A 25,977-nucleotide genomic window follows, 5' to 3' on the forward strand; every position below is an offset into this window, starting at 1 on the left:
ATACCTTCTCCTATGAAATATTTTATTTTCAGATTTCACAATTCTATTCCTCTCAAAATTGCATATTTTTTTTTCAAAATTCTCTTTGAACACAGTACACAATCAAAGCAAAGGGATTTTTTTGTAAGGAAAGAAAAACAATAGTAATTAACCCCCAGGGTTACCATACACCTTAAGAGGTTTAACGCTACATATAGAATATACTGAGACAGGCATGGATTATTAGCACTCGCAGGAACCCCTGGGCTTTCTATTTCATCTAAAAACAACTGTCATGACCAAGAAGGAGCGGTGACATCTGATGTCAGACTCCCGATCTTTGAAGCTGTAGACTGATTAAAGTCAGTCCCCATTTTGCATCCATTCGGGACCTTGAATTCCATTAGCGACCCTCATATTTCTGTCTCTATAGTCACCAAATCATGCTCTGTTGGGTGCAACGGCATGGCCACAGTCTTCCAAGCTAAAGGAGACTTCTAGTTCATGAAGAGAAAGGGTGCCAGAAGATCATGGGTAGGTGAGAACTCATGTGAAACATTCATGTAAGTAAAATTAACAATTTAAAAAGGGTTTACAATAAAGCATTACGTAGAGCTTTATTACACAAATGTTGGGCAGAGCAGTGGAAGTTTCTCTTTAATAAGCGTAAGAATCAGAAAAAAAGAAGTAGAATGCATATTAAAGTTTTGCGCAATAAAATGTATTGCTGAGATAAGTTATTTTCTTGACTTGGTTATATTAAGTCAGCATCTTCATTACTTTTTTACAATCTTCTGATGTTCTCATAAAGCAGACGTTACGTTAATAATGAAATTTTCTGACGCCTGCATTTTTCCAAATGCTGAACTTACTTATCAAATCCTTCTAATCAAAATATTATGTTCTGCATTATTTCTTCAGGCACAAGGATGGCATAATGGATGTTAGATTAGGGTTTGAGGGAGCATGGGGTTCGAATTCTGTCCTTGCCAGAGGTATCGCATAATCGTTTTTCTGACTTCTGTACAGAGATGGAGCGCTTCTTGCCTAGAAGATAATTAACTCCAAGTTATCACATCTTTTTTGATCAAATCAAATATTTCTTTGGGAGCTCTTCCTATTTTTATTTTATGGAAAAAAGGCTCACATTTGTATTTTTAGTACTCTTGTTACAGAGTCATTTGTGACAACCAAAAAGCAGAGAAGATGTGAAGATAAGGATGAAATGGTCCACATCTTGTCAGCCTATTCCTTAACACGCCTTAGGAAAGGAACACAAAATAAATGAAAGCAGGCTTCTATTCATTATTTCAATGCTTTTATGGATTGAATGCCATGTGTATTAATGTAGCACAGACACTTTCACTTTTATTCCTGGGAAATATTTATTGATGATTTGGTGACTATAGAACATTTAACCCAAATGTTCACACTTCTTCTGTGCAAAGTCTCAGGCATGTAAACAGGTACAAGATGCTTTCAACATACCACATGGAGGATACGGCTACAAGGCTGAATGTCTATCCCACAACCACAAGGTTTTAAAAGCATACTAGCTACATAATTGAACTGGTTGTGTAAACCCTAAATAATCCAATCAATAATACTGTGACAAGTCTAACAAATGAAGTGTAGCCACTGCAAGAGGTCCCACAAGGGTCATGCTTTTTTTCTTGCTAATTCTCAGCGGTCAGAGAAGAGTCTTGTTAGCCAAAACACTAGGATAACTAATGATGACCTAATCACATATAGTGCTCTGGACTGTCAAACCACTAGGGAGCTTTCTGGCTAAGGGTAAAGAGTTTAAAACCTTAAGGTTAAATTCACAACTCTGGATTTCACCTGAAGGCTCAGGAAATCAATGCTGATTACAAGGTCTTCAGGGCAGTGTATTTAATCACAAACAAAGATAAACTTCCCGCAATAATGACCAGTGAACCTGTGAAGCACCCAATGTGCTAATAATAAAAGTTGTGAACTTACAATAATTAAAAAATAATAATGAAAAAACGATCTGTAAGACAAGGATATAACCAATAGTGCAGTAAGTACTATGAAGGTAATCCTAAATAGGTAAGGTAGGATTGTACTCTCAAAAAAAGCTCCATAAAAACGTGGATATTCCAAAGAAGTGGACCTCAGTTTATTAGAAACTTCCAAAAAGGACTTTAATAGTGGCAGAGAATAAATATAAATAAAAAGTGGCGGTTTCCATAGAGGAAACGAAGAGGGCGTCTAACGAGGAAAAGCAATACAGTCTTGTTCGCGGTAGAGTGGTGAAAGTCGCTCCGTCTGCAGCAGTCAACTACGGAAGCTGGGAAGTGCCGAAATAGAACCAGTGTGTTTAATCACCAGGAGGGAAGGTTAGTTTAGTCAGTTATTATAGATTGTCCACCCATTTGAGGCTCTTTAAAGTCCTCCCCAGCTATATTACTTGACATAACAGAAAAGTACGTTACACACAACACACACCTGTCCTAATCTACAAATGCTCTACCTCAGGGACTCATACTCATGATCTGCACATCATATATGCACAAAAATCCAACCCTGGCTGTTTAATGTCACTACAAACAGTGATAAGAACTCTTTGGAATTACTTTAATTTTAACTTCATAAAATGTGATCTGATCTACATCTAAGTCATAAATATGGACAAATGCAATGTGCATAAGCTAGTAACACACAAACAATGCTTGTCTTTGTTGAACACACTCATTAAACATTCACAGTGCTGGTGGAAAAAGTAAGTGAACCCTTGGATTTAATAACTCGTCAAACCTCCTTTGGCAGCAATAACCTTGAACAAGCACTTCCAGTACCTGTGGATCAGAACTGTACGATGTTCAGGAGGAATTTAAGACCATTCTTCCTTACAGAACAGATTTAGCTCAGCCATATTCCTAGGATGTCTGGCGTAAATAGCTCTCTTGAGAACATTCTACGGCACCTCTAATTGATTAAGGTCTGGGCTCTGACTGGGCTGCTCTAAAAAGGCAGATTTTTTTTTTAACAAACCTTTTTGTAGTAGATTTGCTTTGATGTTTAGGGTAATTGTTCTGCTGCATTACACAATTTATGTTGAGCTTCAGCTGGCAAACACCTACTCTGACATTTTCCTTTATGATGATAAACTTGGGAATTCATTGTCCCATGGATGAAACCAATATAGCCATGTCCTTCATTCTAGCAGCAACTAAGTAATCTGAATTCGTTGGTTTTTTAGCTAGTGTACTCCTCTATATTTGTATATTTTTGTGCTATGCATATTTGCAGGTTCTAACCAAACCCCAGGATTGAGCAGCCTGTCCTCCCACACCTTATTAATGGTATCCAGCGATGGCTTCAAATTGCTTGAGAGTCTCATTTTGGTTAAAATGCAGCAGAGTTCATTGATTCAGCAATATAGCCATGACAAATCAGATAGGGCTTGCTAAACTTGGGGTACTTTGACATATTGGAGGGCTTAGCCATTTAGGGTCATATAGTGTGACAGAATCCTCAATTAATTCCTGCTTTGTTTTGTCCCCTCCATGGTGGCAATCTGTCCAGGGACGAGGCGGCAATGCAACCCTAATTCATAATGCTCCCTAAACCATACTTAATCATTATGATGATGTTTTCATGTGGGTATGCGGTGGCCTTTTTACACCATATCTAGTGCTGCATGTTCTTTTTGAATAATTCAACCATAGTTTCTTCTGAAATGTATTTTAGTGAGACGTGATTCACATCAGTAGATACTTATTGAGAAAAGCAAACTATGATTTTTCTCAAAGTAGTTCTATGAGAAACTACTAACCTGTCATACGGCCAAGGCTTGCTAACTCCTGACTCCAATTAACTTTTGTTGAAGTCATTAGCCTAGGGGTTCACATACGTTTTCCAGCCCACAACATCAATGTTTGAATGATATATTCAATATGGACTAGAACAATGCAATTATTTGTGTATTAGTTAAAATGGATTGTGTTTGTTCATTATTGTACATTATTGTAACTAAAGATTATATAATATTTTAAGGCACATTTATACATAAATGCTGGTAAATTCAAATGACTCACTTACTTTTTCTTGCTAATGTATATATAGGCACTAACATGTATGGATTTAGGAACAATTATTTTACATGCTGAAGGAACATAACAGTGGGCTAATTTGAAGAATTATGGGAAATTGTAATGACAAGAAAATGAAAATGCCACATGTAGAACGAAACAAAATCCAGACTCTTTTCAATATATCTGGTATTTGTAGCTGCCTTCTTGGAGATACATTAGAACGCCCACACAACAATAATCACTACACATTGAAGTCATGGGTTAGAAGCTATACCAGTAACATTATCTGATTAAATCCACCTTTAAAGATACATTTTGTGCAACAGAGAAACATTATATATATAACAGAAAACCTAAGCTAATTTGCAGCGACGCATGTGTGTAAGATAAAGTAGAAAAGCACATATATGAAATGTATCATTCATTTTCACCAACAATACAACAGATAGCTGTCACAGACAAGCTGTTACGCATAAAAAAATATCACTGAATAGCAAGTATAGACTGTGATAAAAAATATACATCCCATTTAAGTGCAAAGTCACATGACCAACATCCACATCTAATATGCATTCATGGGAACTCTGGTTTGACTTGGAGTCTCGTGGTCACTTTCCTCTTTCTCCAGGCAGGGGAGTGGTGTCCGGCCAGACCCTCTTCCCTTCCTATATTCTGTCCTCTTAAGGCTAATCATGCATCCCTGCACAGCTAGCCCCGCCTCCTTACAAAGCCACTCCCCCAAAAAAGAGGGTGAGGCTGGATAGCCTACCCTGGGAAGTTTCAAGGAATTCTGATAAGTACCTATTGCACCCAAAGGCTTTTATTGACTTTACTCGGTCAAGTATGATGTCAGAGGACTGGGAATCTTGCTATATATAACATTTTGGCCATACGGTCTGCCAATCATAACACACAAGCAAACTATTTTAAGCCTATAGGTAAAATATATTTCAGAAATAGGTTGGTCTTTTCTTCCAAAACCTGTAAAATATATCTACCATGGTCAATATTGTTACAATAATTATTATAATATTAGTTTAATAGCCTTTACCAGACAATGTAATTTAATATCAAATTATTATATATAAATGATACAAAATTTTACAAAAATAGGTATATTTAACCCTAACTGTCTTGTTAGGTTAAGCAAAAAATGACATCCTCAGGGCCAGTATAAAATGATCTCACCTATGTAGCATAAAAATAATTCTTTGGATTTTACTTAAGAAATCTGGTCAGTTTTTCTGAGTATAATTTGGCTTTCCAGATAGTTTTGTATTAATCTCATTTTCCCAATAAAGGGAGGACTCCAGTTTGAAAATAAATATTGATCTAGTACTTTTCTGCATTGTATACGGCCTGAAATACAATACCCAGTGTGAATGGCCCAGCTTCAGTTTATATACAAGAATAACAATTGATGGATAGATAGATAAATGGAGAGACGGGGGCGCTGGGTGTGAAAATGCTATTACATTGAAATCCATTTCAATCAAAAAATTATTTCTAGGCAGAAAAAGGATATAGAACATGAAATATATATTTGTGTCAAGGTGGTATATTGCTGTCAATATAATGTCTCTCGGAATGTTATTGTTTTTATAGAATAATTAAATTATCCATATTCTGTAGCTTTATGATAGATACAGATAATGATAGAATAATCAATGTTGTCAAACCAAACACATAAACTGATAGAACACAGTGATTTTACAACATGTATACGTTTTCTCTAAATGAAAAAGGCAAATGTACCAGATAAAATTATCGTGATGTCAAAGTAGGTCAATGTGTTGCTCTCAGCTAAAACCTTCATCCTGCTGGACTGCTGCAGTTTGTTTTCTATATCAGCATGCGCGAAAATTTAGACTTTAAACAAAAAAACCTTTTGGAAAAACAATATTAATATTCTGTTTTAACCCTCAATCAACCAGATGATTACCTTTAGCTGTTTGAAGGGTTAAGAGCTAAAGGCAGACAGTAATTCAGTGCCTATCTGTAATTAATATTAGATATTACAGCTCAAGTAACTAAGGGTTCACAAGTGACATTCCTTCTGCCATGGTGTAGACGTCTGTTTCTGCCTAGAAATTCTAGAGCACATTGTGAATTTGTGTGTGTGCATGTAAAAAAGAAATGTGAAGGTTGTATGTAGGTGGAAAATGAGTGATGCTTAAGTAAAGCCATGCCTGAAAAAAAAAGCTTTACCATGATCTACGATAGATTGCATCCATTTGGGTCTTCCAATACCTGAGAGCAGACAGGGTCATGGGAGTTGTAGACCACAAAAGTGGAAGCACCAAAAAGAGAAAGGGTGGCATAGATGTAAAAATGTTCTTTTTCTTTTTACCCTAACCTGGGTTGAGATAAAGCTGAATACATTTTGGTGATTTTTTGTGTACTTGAACGTAACCTGTGCCAAAAATACTAACCACAATACTTTGATAAATGATAATCAAAGTAAAATGCCTGGATGACAAGAGTCTAAAAGGTTCCAGTAAAATAGACCAGGTTGTCTACTTTCCAGAAATATATAATTTCTTTTTTTGTTTATGATTACCATTATAAGGCTAGGTTTCCACTTGGGTTTTTGTCCTGCATTATTTTCTTGATGAAAAACGCCATCTGGAGTTTTTTCTGGCGTTTTAGCCTTTCTGTGGAAATTGCTTTTTTGACCTTAGGCAGTTTTTCCAGCCTTTACAAGCTAGAATTGTCACCCAGCTAAAAGGGATTAGGATAAATGGCAAGTATCTGCCCCCTCCTGATGTCATTTCCTTGGTAGAGTTCTACTTAAACACGCCCCAGCGGACCCTTTTGTCTCTTTTCTGTGGTTTGTAAGGCATGCTTTATTCCGAATGTCTGCTCCTCTAGGAAGATTGGCCCCAAATGATGGTGCAAATTGTTTGCTGTTGCTTTTGGCACGCAGGATCCAGTTGGGTATGCTTGTTTGTAATGGCATGTTTGTTCCAAATGGTTCCAAAAGATTTCCTTGCAAAAAACGCCAGAGCGTCAACATGCTGCGATTTTGAAAAACTGCCACAGAGCCCAAAAAAGCAGTAAAACGCCAAAGAGGACTATACTATAATTGGTATAATATAACCAATGTCTTTAGTATTCTTCTTGTAATGTTATCACAGGACATTATATATATATAATATATATAATATAATATATATATATATTTTCTGCCGGATGCAACTTGGGATGTTCATGCCTTGTATACAAGACACCTAGCAAAGTACATTGTTTTAAATGACTACCTCATTTATAGTCACTTTGATCTGCTTATGATAGCCAGTCATAAATTACTTGCCCTATGAATTTTCTTAGAATGCTGCTTTCCAAAGTATAAAGGTAAGTGTAAACCGTTAAAAAGTATAAAAGTTAAATTTGATATAGTTTCTTCTGATGTAGCATTCAGGCTCTGTAACGGTATCTCGTTCTCCATGCTCTTTGAGACTTGATGGTCTAGTGAAAACAGCACTGAAGCTCAGCACAGGAGTCATTATAAACCAATTGGCATATAACGACTAACTTTTACAACACTAAGAAATCTGTTGACTATTACTGTGAAAACCCTAAAGTCTCTGTGACCCCTAAGAGCTAGAACTGGACAGCTCTTACCTAGATTAAAATGTTGTTTGAACCATTAGATCATGCCTTATAATAAAATTCCATTACAATGGTATTCTTTTCTGAAAATTAGACTATTAGAAGTCAACTCAATTTGATTTTGAATCAGTAAAATGACAATGCGTAATGTATATTAAATTGATATTGTGAGCAAGAGCTACTTAAAAATTATAAATAAAAGTTTTGCTTTTTATTCAAGTAAGTGTAACATTGACATTGATCCATTTTTCATTTTAAGGATTTTTCAGTCAGTGGATACCTGAAAATATTTTGGCTTTGACTTATCCAATATTCAAATACGGAATACAACTTTTAAAAATTTAAGCCCAATAAAAACATAAATGGAAAAAATATAGATTGACAGGCAACCTGGGGCATGCATAGAAATTACATTTTCACCCAGTCCTGGATAAGCCATAACTATATTAGCCAAATTTTGGTATATTTTAATATTATAAACAAATTAACTTTTACTTGTTCACACCTCTATAAACATCCGCGCATAATAAAATAAAAACTTAATAAGAAAGCACATCTGAAAAAATGAAGTATAAAAAAACAGATCTATAAAAACAGAAAACTGGATGTAAATAAATAGTTTTACCTGGTCCGATGCAAAACGATGCTATTACCCCGAGAATGCATACAATGCTGATATAGGGTACCCATGATGCATAATCCTAAAGATTAAAATAAAAACAATGTTAATAGGGACACGGAAGGTCACACATATCGCCTATTACCTCATATACAACTGAGTAAAAACAAGAGTGTATAACAGCTTAATTACATTAACAGTGGAATCCTAAGAAGTAATATTTAATTATTTTTTTTAAAAATATATAAGGGCAGTTTGTAATACCCAACCTGTGAATCCTTACCTGAAAGGTCAGCGATAAAGTCAGGATTCCGAAGAACAATGTCATTAGTCCAAAACCTCCAATTAGAAGCACTCTGCGCCCCAGCTTTTCAATGGTTATTCCCTGTTGGTGAAATACATCACAAGAAATCCATTCAGCATGTTTACATAGGACTAAACTGTGCTTATAAAATGGAAGGCCGGACATGTTTATGATACGTCACTAAGTGAAGGCAGTACCCCAGGGGCATGCAGCGCCTCCAAACCTCTGTCTGCTCTGGTACTTGTGCCGTGCCTGTCCCCTGAGAGATGTAGGTCTCGGTGCATTAAATCAGGGTTGATGATATTACATAGCTATCAAATCCAGACAGTTAAGAGTCTATATTTAGGGCCAATGTCGGAAAGGGTGGACTAGTCATAGAGATATAATTTGTACAGGACCCTATGCAGATAAGGCTGCAGATAATAGTAAATACAGGGCCCTATAGCTGTATATCACAAAGAGCAACAACTTATTGGCCTCTTCATTTCCATCTGACTAAAAAAATATTGTGAATTTCAAAATGGAAAGTATCATCAGTACCATCGCCTATAGCGCTCTTTTTATTACAAGTAAAATGCATTAACACGTTTGGGATTATGCTTTGTAAGAAATTACAATATTTCCTTATGGGTCATACATAATAAGAGATTTATTTCAGTCAGAGCACTTGGCTTGTAACACCTAGCGTATAGCAATTTTAGCCTGAAAAAAAAAACAGTAATTGCACAGGAAATGGAATTAACATGGGACTTATGTTTACATTATATTGCATATCACTGTTCCAAAAGGAAGGCTTCATCGTTGTAAAAGAGCAATGGCGTCTCTAAGGATGGGGGAATAAATGGTTCCTTTCAGGATGCAGGCTGTTGGCATGAGGATAGATTTTATGCTGTTCTGAATAGGTGGGATTTTAATAAAGTAAGAATAGGCGACAGGGGGTCCGACAACAAAAAGGTAGGAAATCCCACAGAAGAGGAACTGCATGCTTTACACCCCGAAGAAGCAAATAGGAAAAGGTGATAATGGCTGAAGAGAGATGTGCGGAGTGAACAGTTAGAGATAAGGGTGGATGAACGGGGCGAGCGCAGTGTTAAGGGCTCTGTAGGTATAAATTTAGTTATAGAAGCCAGTTGAGGCACTGGTACAGTGTGGCAGCAGATCAAGAGCTGTGGAAAAACACACTAGTCTGGTAGAACCTACGAATTAATCTTTAAATAGTTTAACCAATTAAAGCTGTATATTTCCACGAGGAACTCTATCCCTTCCACGGCCTGCATGTTATTTTCTTAATGGCTTTCAGAATGTACGCTGTAAAAAAATATTCTCTCTAAGCCTATCAGAACTTTTCAGAATCCCCTTGCATGACATTTTTAGGATTCAAAAATTCAACAAAATTTTCTGCCAGGGAGCTAAAACTAAGAAGTTATATTCATGGCATAAAAAAGTTACCAGCATCTGTTCATTTTTCAAAGCAATTTTTACTTGTAATGTCAGTATTTTGGAATACAATGCAATTCTGGACTATGTGAACAATCCTTAAACCACAAATTACAATTTATACTGGTTGACAGATGTGCACTGTAGCATGTAATATGCTTTCAGGATATTGCCTCAATTACATAAATAAAATGTTATTCAACTAATACCTGATCTGACGGGATAAAAGCTTCTGAAACATGGTCCTTCAAAGCACACATATTTCACGTTACTTTAAGTACAGTACAGAAGGAACAAGGCGAGGATCACAAACCGAATAGACTGGAAAGGGGTAGTGTCATATACATCAGGAAACCATATGCATTGAAATAAGACCAATAAAATTGCACAAATGATGATTAAATGCAATGCCAGTTCTCATTAGGTAATTGATGTGATGAATTATGTCCCATTGACAACAATGGAAAAAAAAGTTATATAATGAAGTTAACCTGGCTTTTAGTAGGAAAGTCACATGAAACATGCCAGAGTTCCTGTACGACTTACACATTAACTGCCTTTAACATATAAATAGCACACCAAGCCAGTCAATAACAACATTTGGGTGACATGCATGTTATAAAGAAAACTCAGCAAGAAAAAGGTATGGGTATATGCGCCCTTGAAAGCAAGTGAGATAGGCTTGTTGGATGCCTCATCCATACCTATCAATTCTCCACTGTCCCAATCTGGGAAAAAGGAGTGTGTGTGGCATAACCTCTAGTTATACCCACTATACAGTAGTGTTATGGTGATGCGGCATCACACACTATACAGTACATGGGAACTTTTCAGGCAGGGTACCTGGAGCTCCCACTCTTCTGATGGTCAGGGCTAGTCAGCTGCGTAAGCGGTGCTAGCCAGTGGCGGAACTATCGACTGTGACCGGGCCCCGGCAGCAGGGGGCCCAAGCCAAGGGGCCACGCGCAATCGGGCCCCGGCGGCAGGGGGGCCCAAGCCAAGGGGCCGGCCGAAAATTTTTTTCCTTTTTTTTTTTTTTAAATAAGGCAAGCCGGGCCACGGAGCTGGCGACGGCCGCCTAGTCATTGATGCTGCGTGAGGGGCGAAAGCTCCGCCCCCTCACGCTCAGAGTGCAGGAGCACCGGATCACATCAAGCATGAGCATGAGGGGTGAAAGCTCCGCCCCCTCACACAGACTGCAGGAGCAGTGGATCGTGCCACGGGAGCTGCATGAGGGGTGAAAGCTCTGCCCCATCACACAGCTGGAGCTGGAGCACCGGATGTCGTGTCACTCACTGACATCCTGTTTGAAAATAAAACGGCAGTCTTCATCTATCAGGGCCCCAAAGTGGAAGGAATAGGTAGGTCAGTACAATAATGTATTTTAAAAAAAAATTGTATGTGTGTATATGGCATTAAATTATTATTTAATTATTATTTAAATTATAAACATAAAAATAAATCTATGTGTGTGTCTGTGGAGGGGGACAAAACGCATAAAGTTTTTTTTTAAAATGCTTAAAAAAATGGAGATTCCTAGATTTATTTTTATATAGATATAATTGTCTAGACACATATAGAAACACTTATATATAAATTAGACACACAAGTTCAGCTCCCCAGTGTCCCCAGGCACAGGATGGGCTGTTTGGGGACAAAGATGGCAAACCCTACGTGTGTTATCTGGGTGCTGGTCAGGTTCTATGTCGGCAGTGTGGAGACCAGGGCTGGTTTTGGGGTATGCAACCTGTGATCTATGCCTATAATTTAGGGGGTTTTAGCTATACCTTTAATGCAGAGTTTTTATGTGAATTCTATTTGATCTATATCAGCAATGCTGGGTTTGTGTGCTATTCTGTTGATCTATATCCGCTATGCTATGTTTCCATGCATTATTTATGTATTCAAAGAAAAAGGGGCGCATGTACAAAAGATGCCCTATGTACATGCGCTCCTTTTTCTTTGATTATGCCCTTTGTACATGCGCCCCTTTTTCTTTGATTTTTTTTACAGATATGATTCAATATGTAAATTGAATTTGTTGAAAAAAAATTGTTGGGTAAAAATCATGTTTTTTTGGGGGGGTGAGGGGGTGGGGGGGCCCTTAACAGATTCTCGCACCCGGGCCCTGAGGAGTCTAGTTACGCCCCTGGTGCTAGCTGTGCATGTGGGCAAGCCTGGTAGCAGGGAAAGTTAAGCGGGGAATGTTCATGGCCAGATACCACTCCCGCTATCCAGAGAAAGAGAAAAGTGACCTGGAGACCCGGAGAAGCAGCTCTTCACACCGAGATTCTGGGTCAAACCCAGAGAGTTCCTGGGTATGCAGATCTCCTCCATTTTATTAATGTCTGCTGCTTTGCTTGGGCATGAAAACATTGTAGGCGATCCTAATAAAAGCAAATATTGGGATATAAAAACATGTCAACTAGGTTCTTAATTAAATTCATCTGCAAGATAACAGAACCAAAGAGCACATCCTAGCCCAACCCCTGAGTTCCGCTTGCTTGTAAGAATCATTACTGTTGGCGGTTTAAGCACTCCAAATCTGTTTGTTCTGTATGTTTTTTAGCAAAACAATAACTATACTTTAACAGATGCCAGAACTCACATTCTGCTTTTATTCTTTCGATATACATATATAACCATTGTGAAGGAGCATATAACAGAATCTGACCTCAGAGGTCTCATCGTTTGAAGTTAGCTCCAACACCAGAAAACTTGTGTGACGTTGACCAATTACTCCCATCTTTTTTTGGTCCAGTATGACTATATTCATTGTCCTTATAAAAAATGTGTTTTCATACTATAATGTGAACAGCTTTCTATTCATTTGAGACTACATTATTTCTCAATGAAGCTTTAAGCCGAGGCACTCAGAATGTTAAATGTTAGCAACTAAACCATCAAGATAAAATGCTTCCCCCTTATGGAGAAGGCTACAGATAATTGGAAGTTGTATTATGGGTATGTGAAAGTTCAGAACACCATTTTAGATTTTATTATGCTGAAAACGGAATTTCTAACTATTTTCATTGATGTGCTCAGTAAGAAGGATGACTCAGAATAGGGTTGAAAATATACGCATGGCTGATTTTCAGTGATGAACCGTTTTAGCTTTGCCTATTACTTCCCCATCAGTGGTTGATTTAGTATTGTTACTTTGTGCCTTGTTTGTGTGGTTTCTACATGACAGTGACTATTTATATTAGGATTTACATTATCTAAGATCTGTTATTATGCCTATTGCCAGGGGGTCCTTTTTCTGTATATTTTTATTTGAGAAGATCTATGTTATCCTTATACAGCGTGATGAATTTTAGATCCTCATTTAGTGTTTAGTGATAATACATATGATAATGATTATGTGAAACATACAAGTAAACCTTAATAAAAGGAAAATGTTGCATTGCAGATTATCTCAGATCCTAATTTTGTCATCTGTATACAAGATATTACTCATTTGCATCATTGATTTATTTATACATTGTTTTATGTAGTGAGGGCTCATTTTTCTGCTCATAAAAGTATAGAGGAGCTGCAGTGTTTCTGTTAAAGACTCTCTAGTGCTATAGCGCAGTCAGTTAAGACATTAAGTCCAAGAAACGTGTTACGGTTTTCAGGATTCCAATGCAGTCTTTAATGAAGCATCATGGGAAACAGGCAAACAGAATGGAAATGCCTGCCTGATTCTTTTATTAAAAAATAGATAAATAACAGTAATAACCCAATAAACTATTATGTAGTGCTGGATTCAGTTTATCATAGATACAGTTTCTCGTTTGCTTGTTCCTAAAACATTATTATGGAGTAGACTTGTGCTCAGCACTCAAATTAGATTAAGAATTTTTTGTTTGTTTTTTGCGGCATTCATTTTCAGACAGATTTTGTTTCTTGGCCTTTCAGTTTTATTTTTCAATGGGGACGTCCCTGCCACCTTCTGGCATCACATTTCAACAAGATTTATCAAGTAACATCTTAAAGCAGCAGCTTGCTTAAGATATTCTGAGTCAAAAACAATCTACATGTTACTGGTCACGAGACTCGTTAAATTAAAAGATTCTAATGTTAATAAGATTGTTCCTAATCAGTGTATAAATAGAGAGTGAATCAAATGCAATCTAATGCTGTAATCCACCATACTATGTGCTAGAGCATATTCTCATCACAGTACCAATGCTGCACAGGATCCCCAGCCACACATAGACTAAACCCGAACTGGCATCTAACAAACTAGATGATGCATGTTACACTTTATCTTGGCTTTGTCAGGTGTAAATATGTGTGAGTACAAGCAGGGACATCGCTTGTGTTATACTTTACTAACCTCACTTATGCTTGCTTAAAACACCTCAATAGTCTCGACTATTGAAGAAGGTCTATCTAGAACTTGCTTACAAAGACCAAGAAACAGTAAAGTTCAAGAAAACTGTTGCCACAACCAGAGAGTATACCTCCTTAGACTCCTTATAGCTCTTTGTAGGGCAGCTAACAGCAGCACTATCATAAAGAACAGACTAAACCATTGCTTAGCGAAGCATGTAGGGCTTAAAAAAAACACCTGTCCTCGGTAGGAACCCTCATCACGGAGTGCCAAACTACGACTGGAAACAACATCAGAATGATCATTTGTTAGGATACTTATTAAATTGGTTTCAAGGGATGAGCAGCAGCAAGTCTGATACATGCCTGGAGTCCTCTAGGGCTATACTATATATAGTTTATAAGGTTCATTTGAACCATAAAATATTAAATACTGAATGAGTATCCTCTTGACAAGGATATAGAAGGACCTTTCCATGTTGTGTTCATGTCTTTTTTGCTTACAAGGTACTTATAATGTGCAATTTGGTTTACTTACTGATACAACAGCAGCGAGGATTTCAATCCCTCCTGTGGATAAAGTAATGTAAGGGATTGTAGCAGGGGGGATTCCAGCTCCCTTAAATATACTGTTTGTGTAGAACCAAATCTAAAATGCATGGATTTGAAAAAGAAAGAACAATTAATGAATCAAACATTATACATGAATATAAACATTTATTGCATGAGCATTTTCAGGGCATACGGTTCATTCAACAAACGTGCTTACCTATGTATGAGAAACATTATATATTGTAACTACAGCCTGTTTTCATTACTAGGTCTATAAGATATTGTTTAGACCTATATAATGCAATATTTCCTAAATTCTAGCTCCACACCCCATCTCAAAATATTATTTATAAATGTTGTCAGAATGAAGGACACTGGGGCAATGAGTACTTTTGGGGGGGGTAAAAAGAGGTTTTCATCAGTAGTTGTCATAATTGCATTAGAAACAGGCAAGTCCTAGATAAAGGCACTAAGAAGTTGTATTCTTATTGTGCTATGTTGAACAAAAGCATGTATTTAGGAGCATTGCTAGGTGTTATATATATATTATATCATCATTTTGAAAGGGAAGTCAAAATATGGTCTTCCTACAATGACAAGGTTGGCCATGGTATGTACTCAAAGGAGAAGGAGCTGGGCTGCATCTGGTCACTCCACTACAACATAACCTGCTTCTCCTCCCCGAGTCTTTTTTTTTCACATTATCATTACAATAAGTAAATATGGGTTGTATAACACTTTCCAGATTTAAGATTAATTATCTAATTTTATCCTGGAATTCTGAAAAAATAAAAATGTTTTAGATGCATTTCTTTTGGCATTTACTAAAGTTTTGTTTCAGACATACAACTGAAAAACAGTAAAGTATGTACTGTCTATATTTGCACTACTTGCTACTAATGCAGAATTAGCCTGTTTTAAGAGCCGTGCTTATTATATCAGTCACTTTGTTATCTCAAATTGTGTATGGTTTAATCAACTTTAATTACCTAGTATAAGTAAACATTACTCCACATGATGCATTAATTTGCATCCATAAATGTATTTTAATGCACTTAGTTTTAGACCATAATGTTACTATATGTGCAAGTACTTTAAAGCGTCAATGTTAAAATAATATATATATATATATATATATATATATATATATATATATAAAATAACACTAAAAATAAGAAGTGTGGATTTAGCAACTGCAATGTTACAGGGACAATAGTCACCTAACAGGGTAAATGGAGGCCGAAGGTGTCATTTTTTTTGTCCATAAAATAATGTAGAAATTGAAAAAACTGATCTGGTAAACAAGGGTGGTGTATAAAACATCTACCTTTTGTTATTGCAGGCTGGACATTAGGTCATGTTAAACAAGCTTAGCAATATTGTTTTCTTTTTTCATCTCTTTTTGCGTGCATTGATGTGGCATGTGACCCTTGGTCAAAATACAGTACTCAAACCGCAAAATTTTTAAGAAACTGTTTCAATTACACAACATTACGTATTCTTCTTCTGTAATTTCTTAAGGAAATAAACCTTAGCAGATGTGTCTTTCCTCTAATTACATGAATTCCTGCACACAAAACTGTAACCAGGGTTGTTGGTGCCTTGGGCAAGTTTGGAGATCTTGAAGCCCGCCGTGTAGCAAATTTTGCACTTACCGCATTAAGGCCACAGAGTTGGTAAGAGCCCATTGTAATAATAACAGTTATAATTTGCCATCTCACGGATCGTGTCTTGAAAAGCTCAAATACTGACACTAAGCGCATATTCCTCTGTAATCTGGTTTCTGCCAAGACATCTTCTATATCCTGCTTGACATCATTCCTCCCAAGAAATGAACGCAAAGCTGCAAAAAAAGAAAGTGCTATCACTAGAATATATTGGGTGAACTAGAATACAGTGCATGAAATATAATATATGAGAAGTTTAAAAAAGGTATGTGTTGTGCAAGGCATGGGTGGGGATTAGGGGTGCATTACTAAAAATGCATGGGGCAAGGGCAGAAGTTCAGCCCTGCCAATTTTCCACCACTACCCCAAAAAGTTCTCAAAGGCTTATGGGAAATCCAATACTAGCTATCGGGTACTTGCATTGATATTTCTAAACTAAATCAAATATAGCAGTTCTGCCCCAAAACCAGGGGCAGATCCCCTTATTGAGAAGTCAGACTCCCCTTGGAAACAAATATTTGAAAAATAGATAAGCTATTAAGCACAAGAGGCAAATATTCAGATGAAGGAGCCAACAAAGTTCTAAGTTTGTCATGTCCCTTATTTATCTATAAAATGATCCGGTCACTGGTTCCCTCTTCCTCTGGTCTTATCAAGGCAGAACTGTTCCATCTCATCCCTGTTTCATCATGTAGCCAATGTGTTAGAAAATGGGTAAATGGATGGCTTCATCTAAACGTTATACATATCGAAACGACATGTGTCATTGTGGCAAAATAAAAATGGCCATTTAAACTGTGTCCTTATGGCATCATCATGTCCAAAAACACTACTTTACTACTGGAAACTCTAACAAAATGGGACAAATAGTTATAGTTAAATGCATTTCCCATTGTATTGTTTGTCTACAGAACAACAGCCCACACAATACTTTACACACATCACTTTGATGTATCATTACTGTACCTCCTCCTACACAAAAAGCTAGTTTCATTTTATGGATGCAGAATTAATGAATCCTGACATTTAAAAGTTTTTTAAATAAAGTGTTCTGAAAAAAATAAAGGCATGTGTTTGAAGAATAAATGATGTTAACTACCACTTGCAAACATTTTATGGGTCCTTCACATTTCACAAAATTGCTATACCTCTTTCTTCGTGCACCATTATCTTTTATGAATCCAGTATTTAAGATGAACGTTCTCTGTAGATCCATTAATCAACATCCAGACATTACAAACTCCCACCATTTTCTAGATGTAGTAACGACATTACAATACTATTATACGCCTCACTACTGGTCTCAACAGCGCAACAGAGAAACTGATCTTCATTAAATCAAATGAATACTACAGATGTATCTAACATTAAATAGACCATGTCTTCAAAAAGTTACATTGACCTTGGAGCTCTTGATCGAAGGCTGAAACACAGCTTTCATTTGCTTGTCAATCATTCTTGTCCAATTAAACTTATTAATGAGACTATTCTAATATGCAAACATGCCATGCCCATGACTACTCAACCTTGCAGAGCTCATGCAGCTTCATCATTCCTCGAAATAAAAACAAGTAATTAGTTTACAGGTCAAAGGCAAAGAGAAGGACTATTAAGTTCAGCACAACACGTCTAAAACATTCTATGAAGCTCCAGGAAAGACGTTCCGTGGGAGAGGCAGAAGAATAATATCAATACATACACCTCCACTAATTACACAGTACCTGCAACTTGTGCTACCCGCTAGCATATACAGCCATCTTATAGATGTTATTTAATCATTCTGTATGTAAATATAAGTCAAGTGCTAACCAGGGACTAACACATTTCCAATGTGAATTTCTTAAGTTGATTCATCATATACGATACACTGTTGAATATAATTTATTAATAACCAGTATCACTCCCTAGAGGCAATTTTACTGACATTTTGGCTTTACACATAATACAGCAATAAGTCCTTTTGGCTAAAAAAAAAAACACCAAAAATGTTTGGTTGTCAGGGCCGGCCTTTGGGGTGTGCGACCTGTGCGACCGCACAGGGCGCCACACTCCAGGGGGCGCCGCCGCCGCTGCCGCCGCCACGGGGTCCTCCGCCGCCACCGGGTCCTCCTCCGCTGCCGCCGCCGCGGGGTCCTCCTCCTCCGCCGCCCCCTCTGCACCTAAATGAAAACGTTGTTTTTTTTGTTGTTGTTTTTTTTAACTTTATTTAACATGGAGGATGTTAAATAAAGTTAAAAAAAAACCAACAACAAAAAAAACAACGTTTTCATTTAGGTGCAGAGGGGGCGGCGGAGGAGGAGGACCCCGCGGCAGCGGAGGAGGACCCCGCGGCGGCGGCCGCGGCGGCGGCGGCGGAGGACCCCGTGGCGGCGGGGGAGGACCCGGCGGCGGCGCCCCCTGGAGTGTGGCGCCCTGTGCGGTTTGAAGGGGCAGAGGGGGGGTAGTTTGAAGGGGCAGAGGGGGGGGTAGTTTGAAGGGGCAGAGGGGGGGGTAGTTTGAAGGGGCAGAGGGGGGGTAGTTTGAAGGGGCAGAGGGGGGGATAGTTTGAAGGGGCAGAGGGGGGATAGTTTGAAGGGGCAGAGGGGGGGATAGTTTGAAGGGGCAGAGGGGGAATAGTTTGAAGGGGCAGAGAGGGGGGTAGTTTGAAGGGGCAGAGGGGGGGTAGTTTGAAGGGGCAGACGGGGGTAGTTTGAAGGGGCAGAGGGGGGGTAGTTTGAAGGGGCAGAGGGGGGGTAGTTTGAAGGGGCAGAGGGGGGGTAGTGAGGGGGGGCGCCAGAGGAGTAGTTCGCACAGGGCGCCGGAACACCTAAGGCCGGCTCTGTTGGTTGTAACTACATACCGTACATTGTTGCAAATGTCAGGTAATTTAAATGATACCGAACAAGTGAACGGCGACGCTGTTTATCCTAACTCATCATGGACGATTGTCAGTTTTTCTAGAGCTACAGCTGAAAAGGCAGTCAAGGTGAAACTGGTTCCTACTTTCACTCACTCAAGGTTGATTGGAACCTTCAACAGTTTATACCCCATATGTTTTAATATATATTTTTTTTATCATCCCATCCTCTGTGTCCGCGGCACAGTGGCCTTTATTATTGAGTTCTCCATATGTCACACGAGAACCAGAGGGTTTTCTCTTTGCTGACTTGGCACACCTTGGCGGTGGTGTAGTATGTTGGTTCTCCCCAAGAGATCACGGAGCTCTTCCATGCTATTAGATGCTACTTCATACAACAAGATGGAAAGCAACATATTTTGAAGAATGATTTGCATAAGCTGCACAATAAGAATGATAGATATATCCATATTAGCCCAAGAGAATGTTTAGTCGAGGTGATTTGACCTGTAATTGAGCCAACATAAAAAATGATGTAAACATCTCTTCTTCAGTCCATCTAAAGAAAAAATCCAGAGGCTCCCAAAGTGTATATGCTCTATATGTTTTTTGTATGCTGGCCCAGTAAAATGTATTAACTTTGACTCCATAAGCACTATAAACACAGAAGAAATGAACATCAGGGGCCACCATCTTGGACAGAGGTGATCTAGTTTCTTTATATATTTACCTGCTCTACAGACCCTGCACGTTTTATAACACAATACATTATCATTTTGTTGTAATCTTTAGAATTCTATTTTTTTAATTGCTTCTTGTATTAAAAACTGTTCTGTGACTCATATCAGCTAACCCTACAGCTCAAAGTACCAACACGCATGTATCATATAATTAACATGAACCTCATTAACCCATGCTCTACGCAAGAAAGTCTTTCACAAATGGCATCAAGAGCATTGGTATGATTGCTTGGAAAAGACGTGCAACAAAGAAATAATTGGAAAACACAAGAAGCCATTAAAAGACGGTCAAGCCCCAGAATAATTTACCTAATGCATATTTTTTGTGGCGATTAATAATTACAAAACATGATCCTACTACCTCAAGCACATGAAGGCTGCCAAGAGGCATAATAATCCTTGTCAAGTTTTATTCTAAATCAAAAACATGTCATAATGAGATTGTGAAAGTCAAGTGAATGAGGAAAAGAAAATTGATGCTTGTGGCTTAGCTGTACTTCATCTAATAGCGCGATAGTTCTTAAAATGGCAAATTAAGAGTTCAGATGAAACTACTGGGCATAGAGTCAGTAACCAGCGATTTAAAGAAAAAAAGGCAAACCGCAGCTGAAACAGCCATTTGTATATAAGACAATTATTTTGTAATGTTCTGAAATATAAACGTTACGGAGCAGTCACCATATCACGTAATATTTAGAGGGGCTCTTTTTTTGGCAGATTTCTATGCCCCAGACCTTGGCGTTTTATCCTATACAACTGTATTGTGCCTGCCCAGACCCTCTTAGCTAGTTTTAGGTTAAGGGTTTTTTTTTTTGTTGTTTTTTGTTTTCTGTAGTTCAAAAGTCCTAGTAGTCCCAAAGTACCAAGGGGTTCAATCTCTGGGGTAAATCGGCTGATTTAGGGGAACCTAGGACACTAACCATTATACCAGTCAACTACACCTAAGTATTGTTTTTTTCTTCTTTTTTAAATCAAAGAAAGAACTCATTCGTTATTGCTTATGAAGTGATTTTCCCTCACTGCTTCTCCTTAAGTGTCCCTAGCAATTCTGATTGCATTTTATATTGTAAAAATCATGTTTTGAATATCTTTCAATCATTCTAGCTAATCACTTTATGTTTCAGCAACCTCACAAATGACCTCACCATCTCCACTTACCAAGTGGATTAGCTTTTCTTGTCCCAAAGCCATGCCCTGCACACAGGGATCTAAAGTTTGACAATATAAAAAATTCTGACAATATAAAAATATCAAACAATAGGAAAAACAACATTGGAGCCTCATCTCAGACCGAGAATGGACAGTGCTGATATATAATAGCCTGCCCTATAGGGAGATACCTACTCAGGAGGGGCATTTATTTTGCTCACTTGCACCATTACAGACGAGACCTCTCTATTAGTATTTCAGACTTGTCTAACCTATCAGGGCAAGCCTCCCCTGCATGAGGAATACGGCAATCACAGGCGTACGTTTCAGCCTCTCGTAGGCCTCGTCAATGTAGTACGGCTGATATCCCTCTAGGTGCAGTGAGCCCGGACCCTGAATAACCTAAGGCCAGGAAAACAACATGGGAGCCTCAATATCATAGAATACCATAGTCTGAGTGGAACTACCTCGACATGAAAATGCAAGAGAACATTTCCCAAGCGAGTTCCAAAAATATTCTGGCTGCAAAAGTTATACTTAAACAGGTGGGAAACAAATTTTAAGAGCTCAATAGTATCTATCATTGGATAAATAAATATAAATCTCATGATGCCGCATAACCTTACATATAGCATTATGACTAGAATGTATTTCCAAAAACCATCTTTGCAGAATGGAGGTTATGTTGTAGCTGACAGTGTACAGATGGCCTTAGCTACAAGGATAAAAATGAATATTCACATTCCATCAGTTTTATTTTTTCTTCAAGTGACAAAAAGTGTGTCTTTTTTCTTTTTTAATCAGTTACCATGACAGCAGCACTAGATAAACTAGAGTACTTACATGCCCCTGACAGATTGTATTAAAACAATTCGACGGTGACATACCTTTTTCAGCTTTCTTCGTATCTTGCTTTTGTAGTAAAAGATATCGAGGGCTCTCAGGAAAGAAGGGCAGGACCAAAAGTTGTATCAAGGAAGGGATTGCGATAAACCCAAATAAGCAAGGCCAAAGCGACTCCTAAAATGCAAAGCAAGTGGGCAGGTTTTGGGTAAACAAACATTGGAATTGGAAATACATACATATATAAAATAAATAATGGCAGTTCAGTCAAGTTTCCCGAAGTACACAAGTAAAAATGAATGTGCTACCATGGCAGAGCAAAATGCAACACCTGGTAATCATCAGCCATTCTCGGGGCATCCAAGGCAAAACTGTAGAATTGCATACAAAGTATGCCTGGAAGCTCCAGCTTTGGCTTGAAGACTCGGATTACATCTACATATAGATCACAATGAAGAGTTTATTACAAAGGGAATATTACATTTGTAGGAGCCCAGCACAAATTTCTAGTCCGGAGAGTTCACTTTCCAGCATGTCCACCCCAAAAATATGCTGCCTACAGTGTCTTGTTTGGCTCTGAAATAAAGTGGTCTGTTTCCCTATAAGTAGAAAAAATGACATCATTGGTGATCTAACCCGGTGAACTCAATCAAGCACTGGAACCTGAGACAAGACTGGATCCGTTCAAAAGCATTTATTAAAATGTGTGAAGTACAGTATGATTCCTATAAATGTCTGTTTTTGAGATGTTTTACAGGCTTTGTTTTTTTATGTGATAACATTTAAATCCAATAATTGGAATTATATGTTTACCATGATTGTTTAACACAAAGCAATCCATTTATTTTATTGGAATTCTAGAGTGGGAAATGTGATCAGTTACCTTGTCACCTTAAAAGCGAGGAAACACAACATTACACTTTCTAGTATTTTAGGCAAATAAACCTTTCAAGAGTTGTTTTATTTTTGTTCTGGGGGTTTCATGAAATAAAAGTAACACTGCCTAGTTTCTATTTTAACAACCTGTTTGTGCCATAGTACACATTAAGTATTCTCTGAGTAATTATGAATGGCAAATTTTTACTCGACTAACCATACCAGATAAGAAAGGAGGCTAGTCATGGAACATATGGTACTTCAAAGTAATCTGCACCCAAAGCATGCCAAAAAGCTCTATTTTTGGTTTGAAGACTCAGATTACATCTAGGTACAGACCACAACGAAGAATTTATTATGAAATTTATATGCACTTTTTTATTGAAAGGGGAGTGATTTTTGTCAGCCACAAATAACTTTGAAGTAACGATATTGCTCCAACACTCTCCAAATTTATTAAAATCAATTCTCTTAGATGATAGAAAATAACAGAATTGGGTGGTTTTTCTAAGGATGCTTTATGCTTATAGATTAATATGCTCACTCGTCCAAATATTTCTGGTAGGCCTAATACTTGTCCAGTGAATACTCCAACGCAGATCAGGATTGCAGTAATCTGTCCCAAGGATCCTCTAATATGCTTTGGCGATATCTCATTTAGGTACATAGGCAGGGTACTGAGTGCAATTCCTAAATCAAAGCAAAACAAATAGAATGACATTAGCATTTCTGACAATCCATGGGATGCACGTTCAGCGCATAATACCTCCAATGTAATACAGGCCAGATCAGCTAGTTTGGCTGAAATAAGCAACATTTCTATTCACTAAAATGGCTCCAATCAATCTGAAAGAAGTTAAGGTCAACTGAAACAGTTGAACTTTATGGTAGTTCAACAGGACACTTGGAATGTCCAATTTAAAAGGTGACCTTTTGAAAGCAGAGCAGTTGCTGTTTGAATTCACCTAGTGGGATGTTGTCCAGCGGTTTTACAAAACCACCAACATCCAGATACTGAGGATGTTTTCACTAATGGAGTTTACATGAAAGTTGTAGTTTCCACTCACGGATTTCACTATATTCATCAAGATTTGCCAAGTATAGCAAGCCTCTCCTACAAGAGGACTGAGCTGGCCCAGTATAATTCAGCCAGTGAGGAAACTGATTCGACTGCCCATTATACAGGGCCAACCAAGCTTTTGTCGCAGGAGAAGCTCACTGGAGTTGGCCTTTCATAATGTACAGCAAAGACACACAGAACAACCTAAAACTGCAACTCTCCTGCAAATTCCTACATTAGTGAAAACCAGAAAAACGAGTCTGGTCTCCTAAAGTGCTCCATGCTGCTTGTGAGTTTTTCTAATCGGCTATAACACACCCATGTTATACTCCAAGTCCTAACATTTTAGTGTCAGAAACCCTGGTTCTAGTAATATGCTTTTTTGGCCTTTCTGTGCTGTTTCAGTTTTCATTTTTTTTACTTTCAGTAGTAGGAAAAAGTCATATTCCATCTTCTTTCTAAGCTTTTTCTTTCCATATAAGTTGTTTCATTATTTATCAGTATGAATCCAGTTTTCACAGTGCTATCTGCCCATCACATTCATTTGCCTTTTCAAGCCAGCGCTGCATTTTGGTTCTTCTGATATAGAGGCATAAGTGCACGGTTGACTGCTTAAAACTATTTTCTCTGTCAGGTAACTTTTGCAGATATTTTATAGGGTTGTACACATTTCTTTCTATGTTCTTTTAAAGTAGCAGAGAGAAAAAAATCACCTCCATCAATGCCCATGATAAAGCGGCCCAGTATGACCATTTCAGGGACCTTTGCTACTCCTGCTAAAGACATCAATAACGCTGCTACGATTGCAAATAAATTGTTCATAAGCAATGTTCCTTTCCTGCAATAAAGCAGAATTATATTAGCAAATGTGTTACTGAACCAACTGTGCTGCCTTTAAAATCCACATTTAAAATATTTTGAATATAATAACTGTTGGAACAAAGGATGACTTTTCAGAAATTTAGAAAAAAGTAAGTTCATGATACTTTGCCTTGGAAAACAAACAGAAGCTAAAGCTGTCCTATTACTACTAAAATTACTCCAACATTAAAGGATAAAAATATAGATTCATCACCTATCAATGTATACACTGAGGCTGCTCCTACAGGGGAAGGCTTTATATCTATGTATAGGCTGTAAAACACAGCTCTGTGATCCATGATTTTATATAAAAGAACCTATGGGTTTTCCATGGGAATGGAGCCATTCAAAAACCCTTCAGGGACACTTCTACAAGGCTCACATAAGGAAAGACATTACCTGCTGGGAAGATTGCTAATGTAAACACATCTGCTTGCTGAGAATTGACTGCATATATTGGATGAAAGGGAAAGGTTCTTGACATTTTTTTTACAAGCAAAAAAGTTATTTTTCTTAAATAAAATGAAGTCCTTACAGCCTTCCTGCACTCCTGTGTTTCTATCTAAGACATTCTGCAGAGCCGCTTGGTCCTTCCCCATCTATTTTGATGGAACATTAAATTGTCTAATAGACTACCATGGCTATTGCTTGGAAGGGCTGCTACAAGGAAATATTTCAAACGCAGCTACCTAAAGTCTTTTAACTGCTGCATTTGAATAAAGGACTTTTAAGTCAGAGAGTACCTAATCCAAACATAGTTTACTTTGCTGACCCAAAACAAAATCCCCTAATACCATTCTAGGCATGAGCACCACCTTGTTATCATTAACAAAACGCTGAAATGTACAAAGAAATGTAGTTTCTTATGCCAAAAATTAAATTGTTGTTTAATGTTTGTGAACTCTTGAGTATTTGTTAAATGCATAATCAAGTAAGGAAGTTCTACTTTACTGAGAAGGTTGTAGATAAATGGAATAGCCTTAGTGGTAGAGGCTAATACAGTAAGACATTTTAAAGATGCATGCAGCTATCCTGAAGACAAGACCAAGGACTGATTAAGA

General features: G+C 37.7%; 1 protein-coding gene across 2 annotated transcripts in view; it reads right to left on the reverse strand.

The window, feature by feature from the left end:
• Positions 1-25,977, reverse strand: part of SLC2A9 (solute carrier family 2 member 9) — a 64,421-nt gene that overhangs the window by 14,660 nt on the left and 23,784 nt on the right. For both annotated transcript variants that reach the window (XM_053458276.1, XM_053458275.1), the window contains exons 5-11: positions 24,769-24,893; positions 23,540-23,685; positions 22,164-22,296; positions 16,540-16,727; positions 14,871-14,981; positions 8,555-8,656; positions 8,278-8,353 (exon numbers count right to left, since the gene is read on the reverse strand). In XM_053458276.1, coding sequence (XP_053314251.1) covers positions 8,278-8,353; positions 8,555-8,656; positions 14,871-14,981; positions 16,540-16,727; positions 22,164-22,296; positions 23,540-23,685; positions 24,769-24,893 — 881 coding nt within the window. The remainder of the gene's footprint in view (positions 1-8,277; positions 8,354-8,554; positions 8,657-14,870; positions 14,982-16,539; positions 16,728-22,163; positions 22,297-23,539; positions 23,686-24,768; positions 24,894-25,977) is intronic.

This window comes from Spea bombifrons, chromosome 1, assembly GCF_027358695.1.
Source record: "Spea bombifrons isolate aSpeBom1 chromosome 1, aSpeBom1.2.pri, whole genome shotgun sequence".
Lineage (NCBI taxonomy): Eukaryota > Metazoa > Chordata > Amphibia > Anura > Pelobatidae > Spea > Spea bombifrons.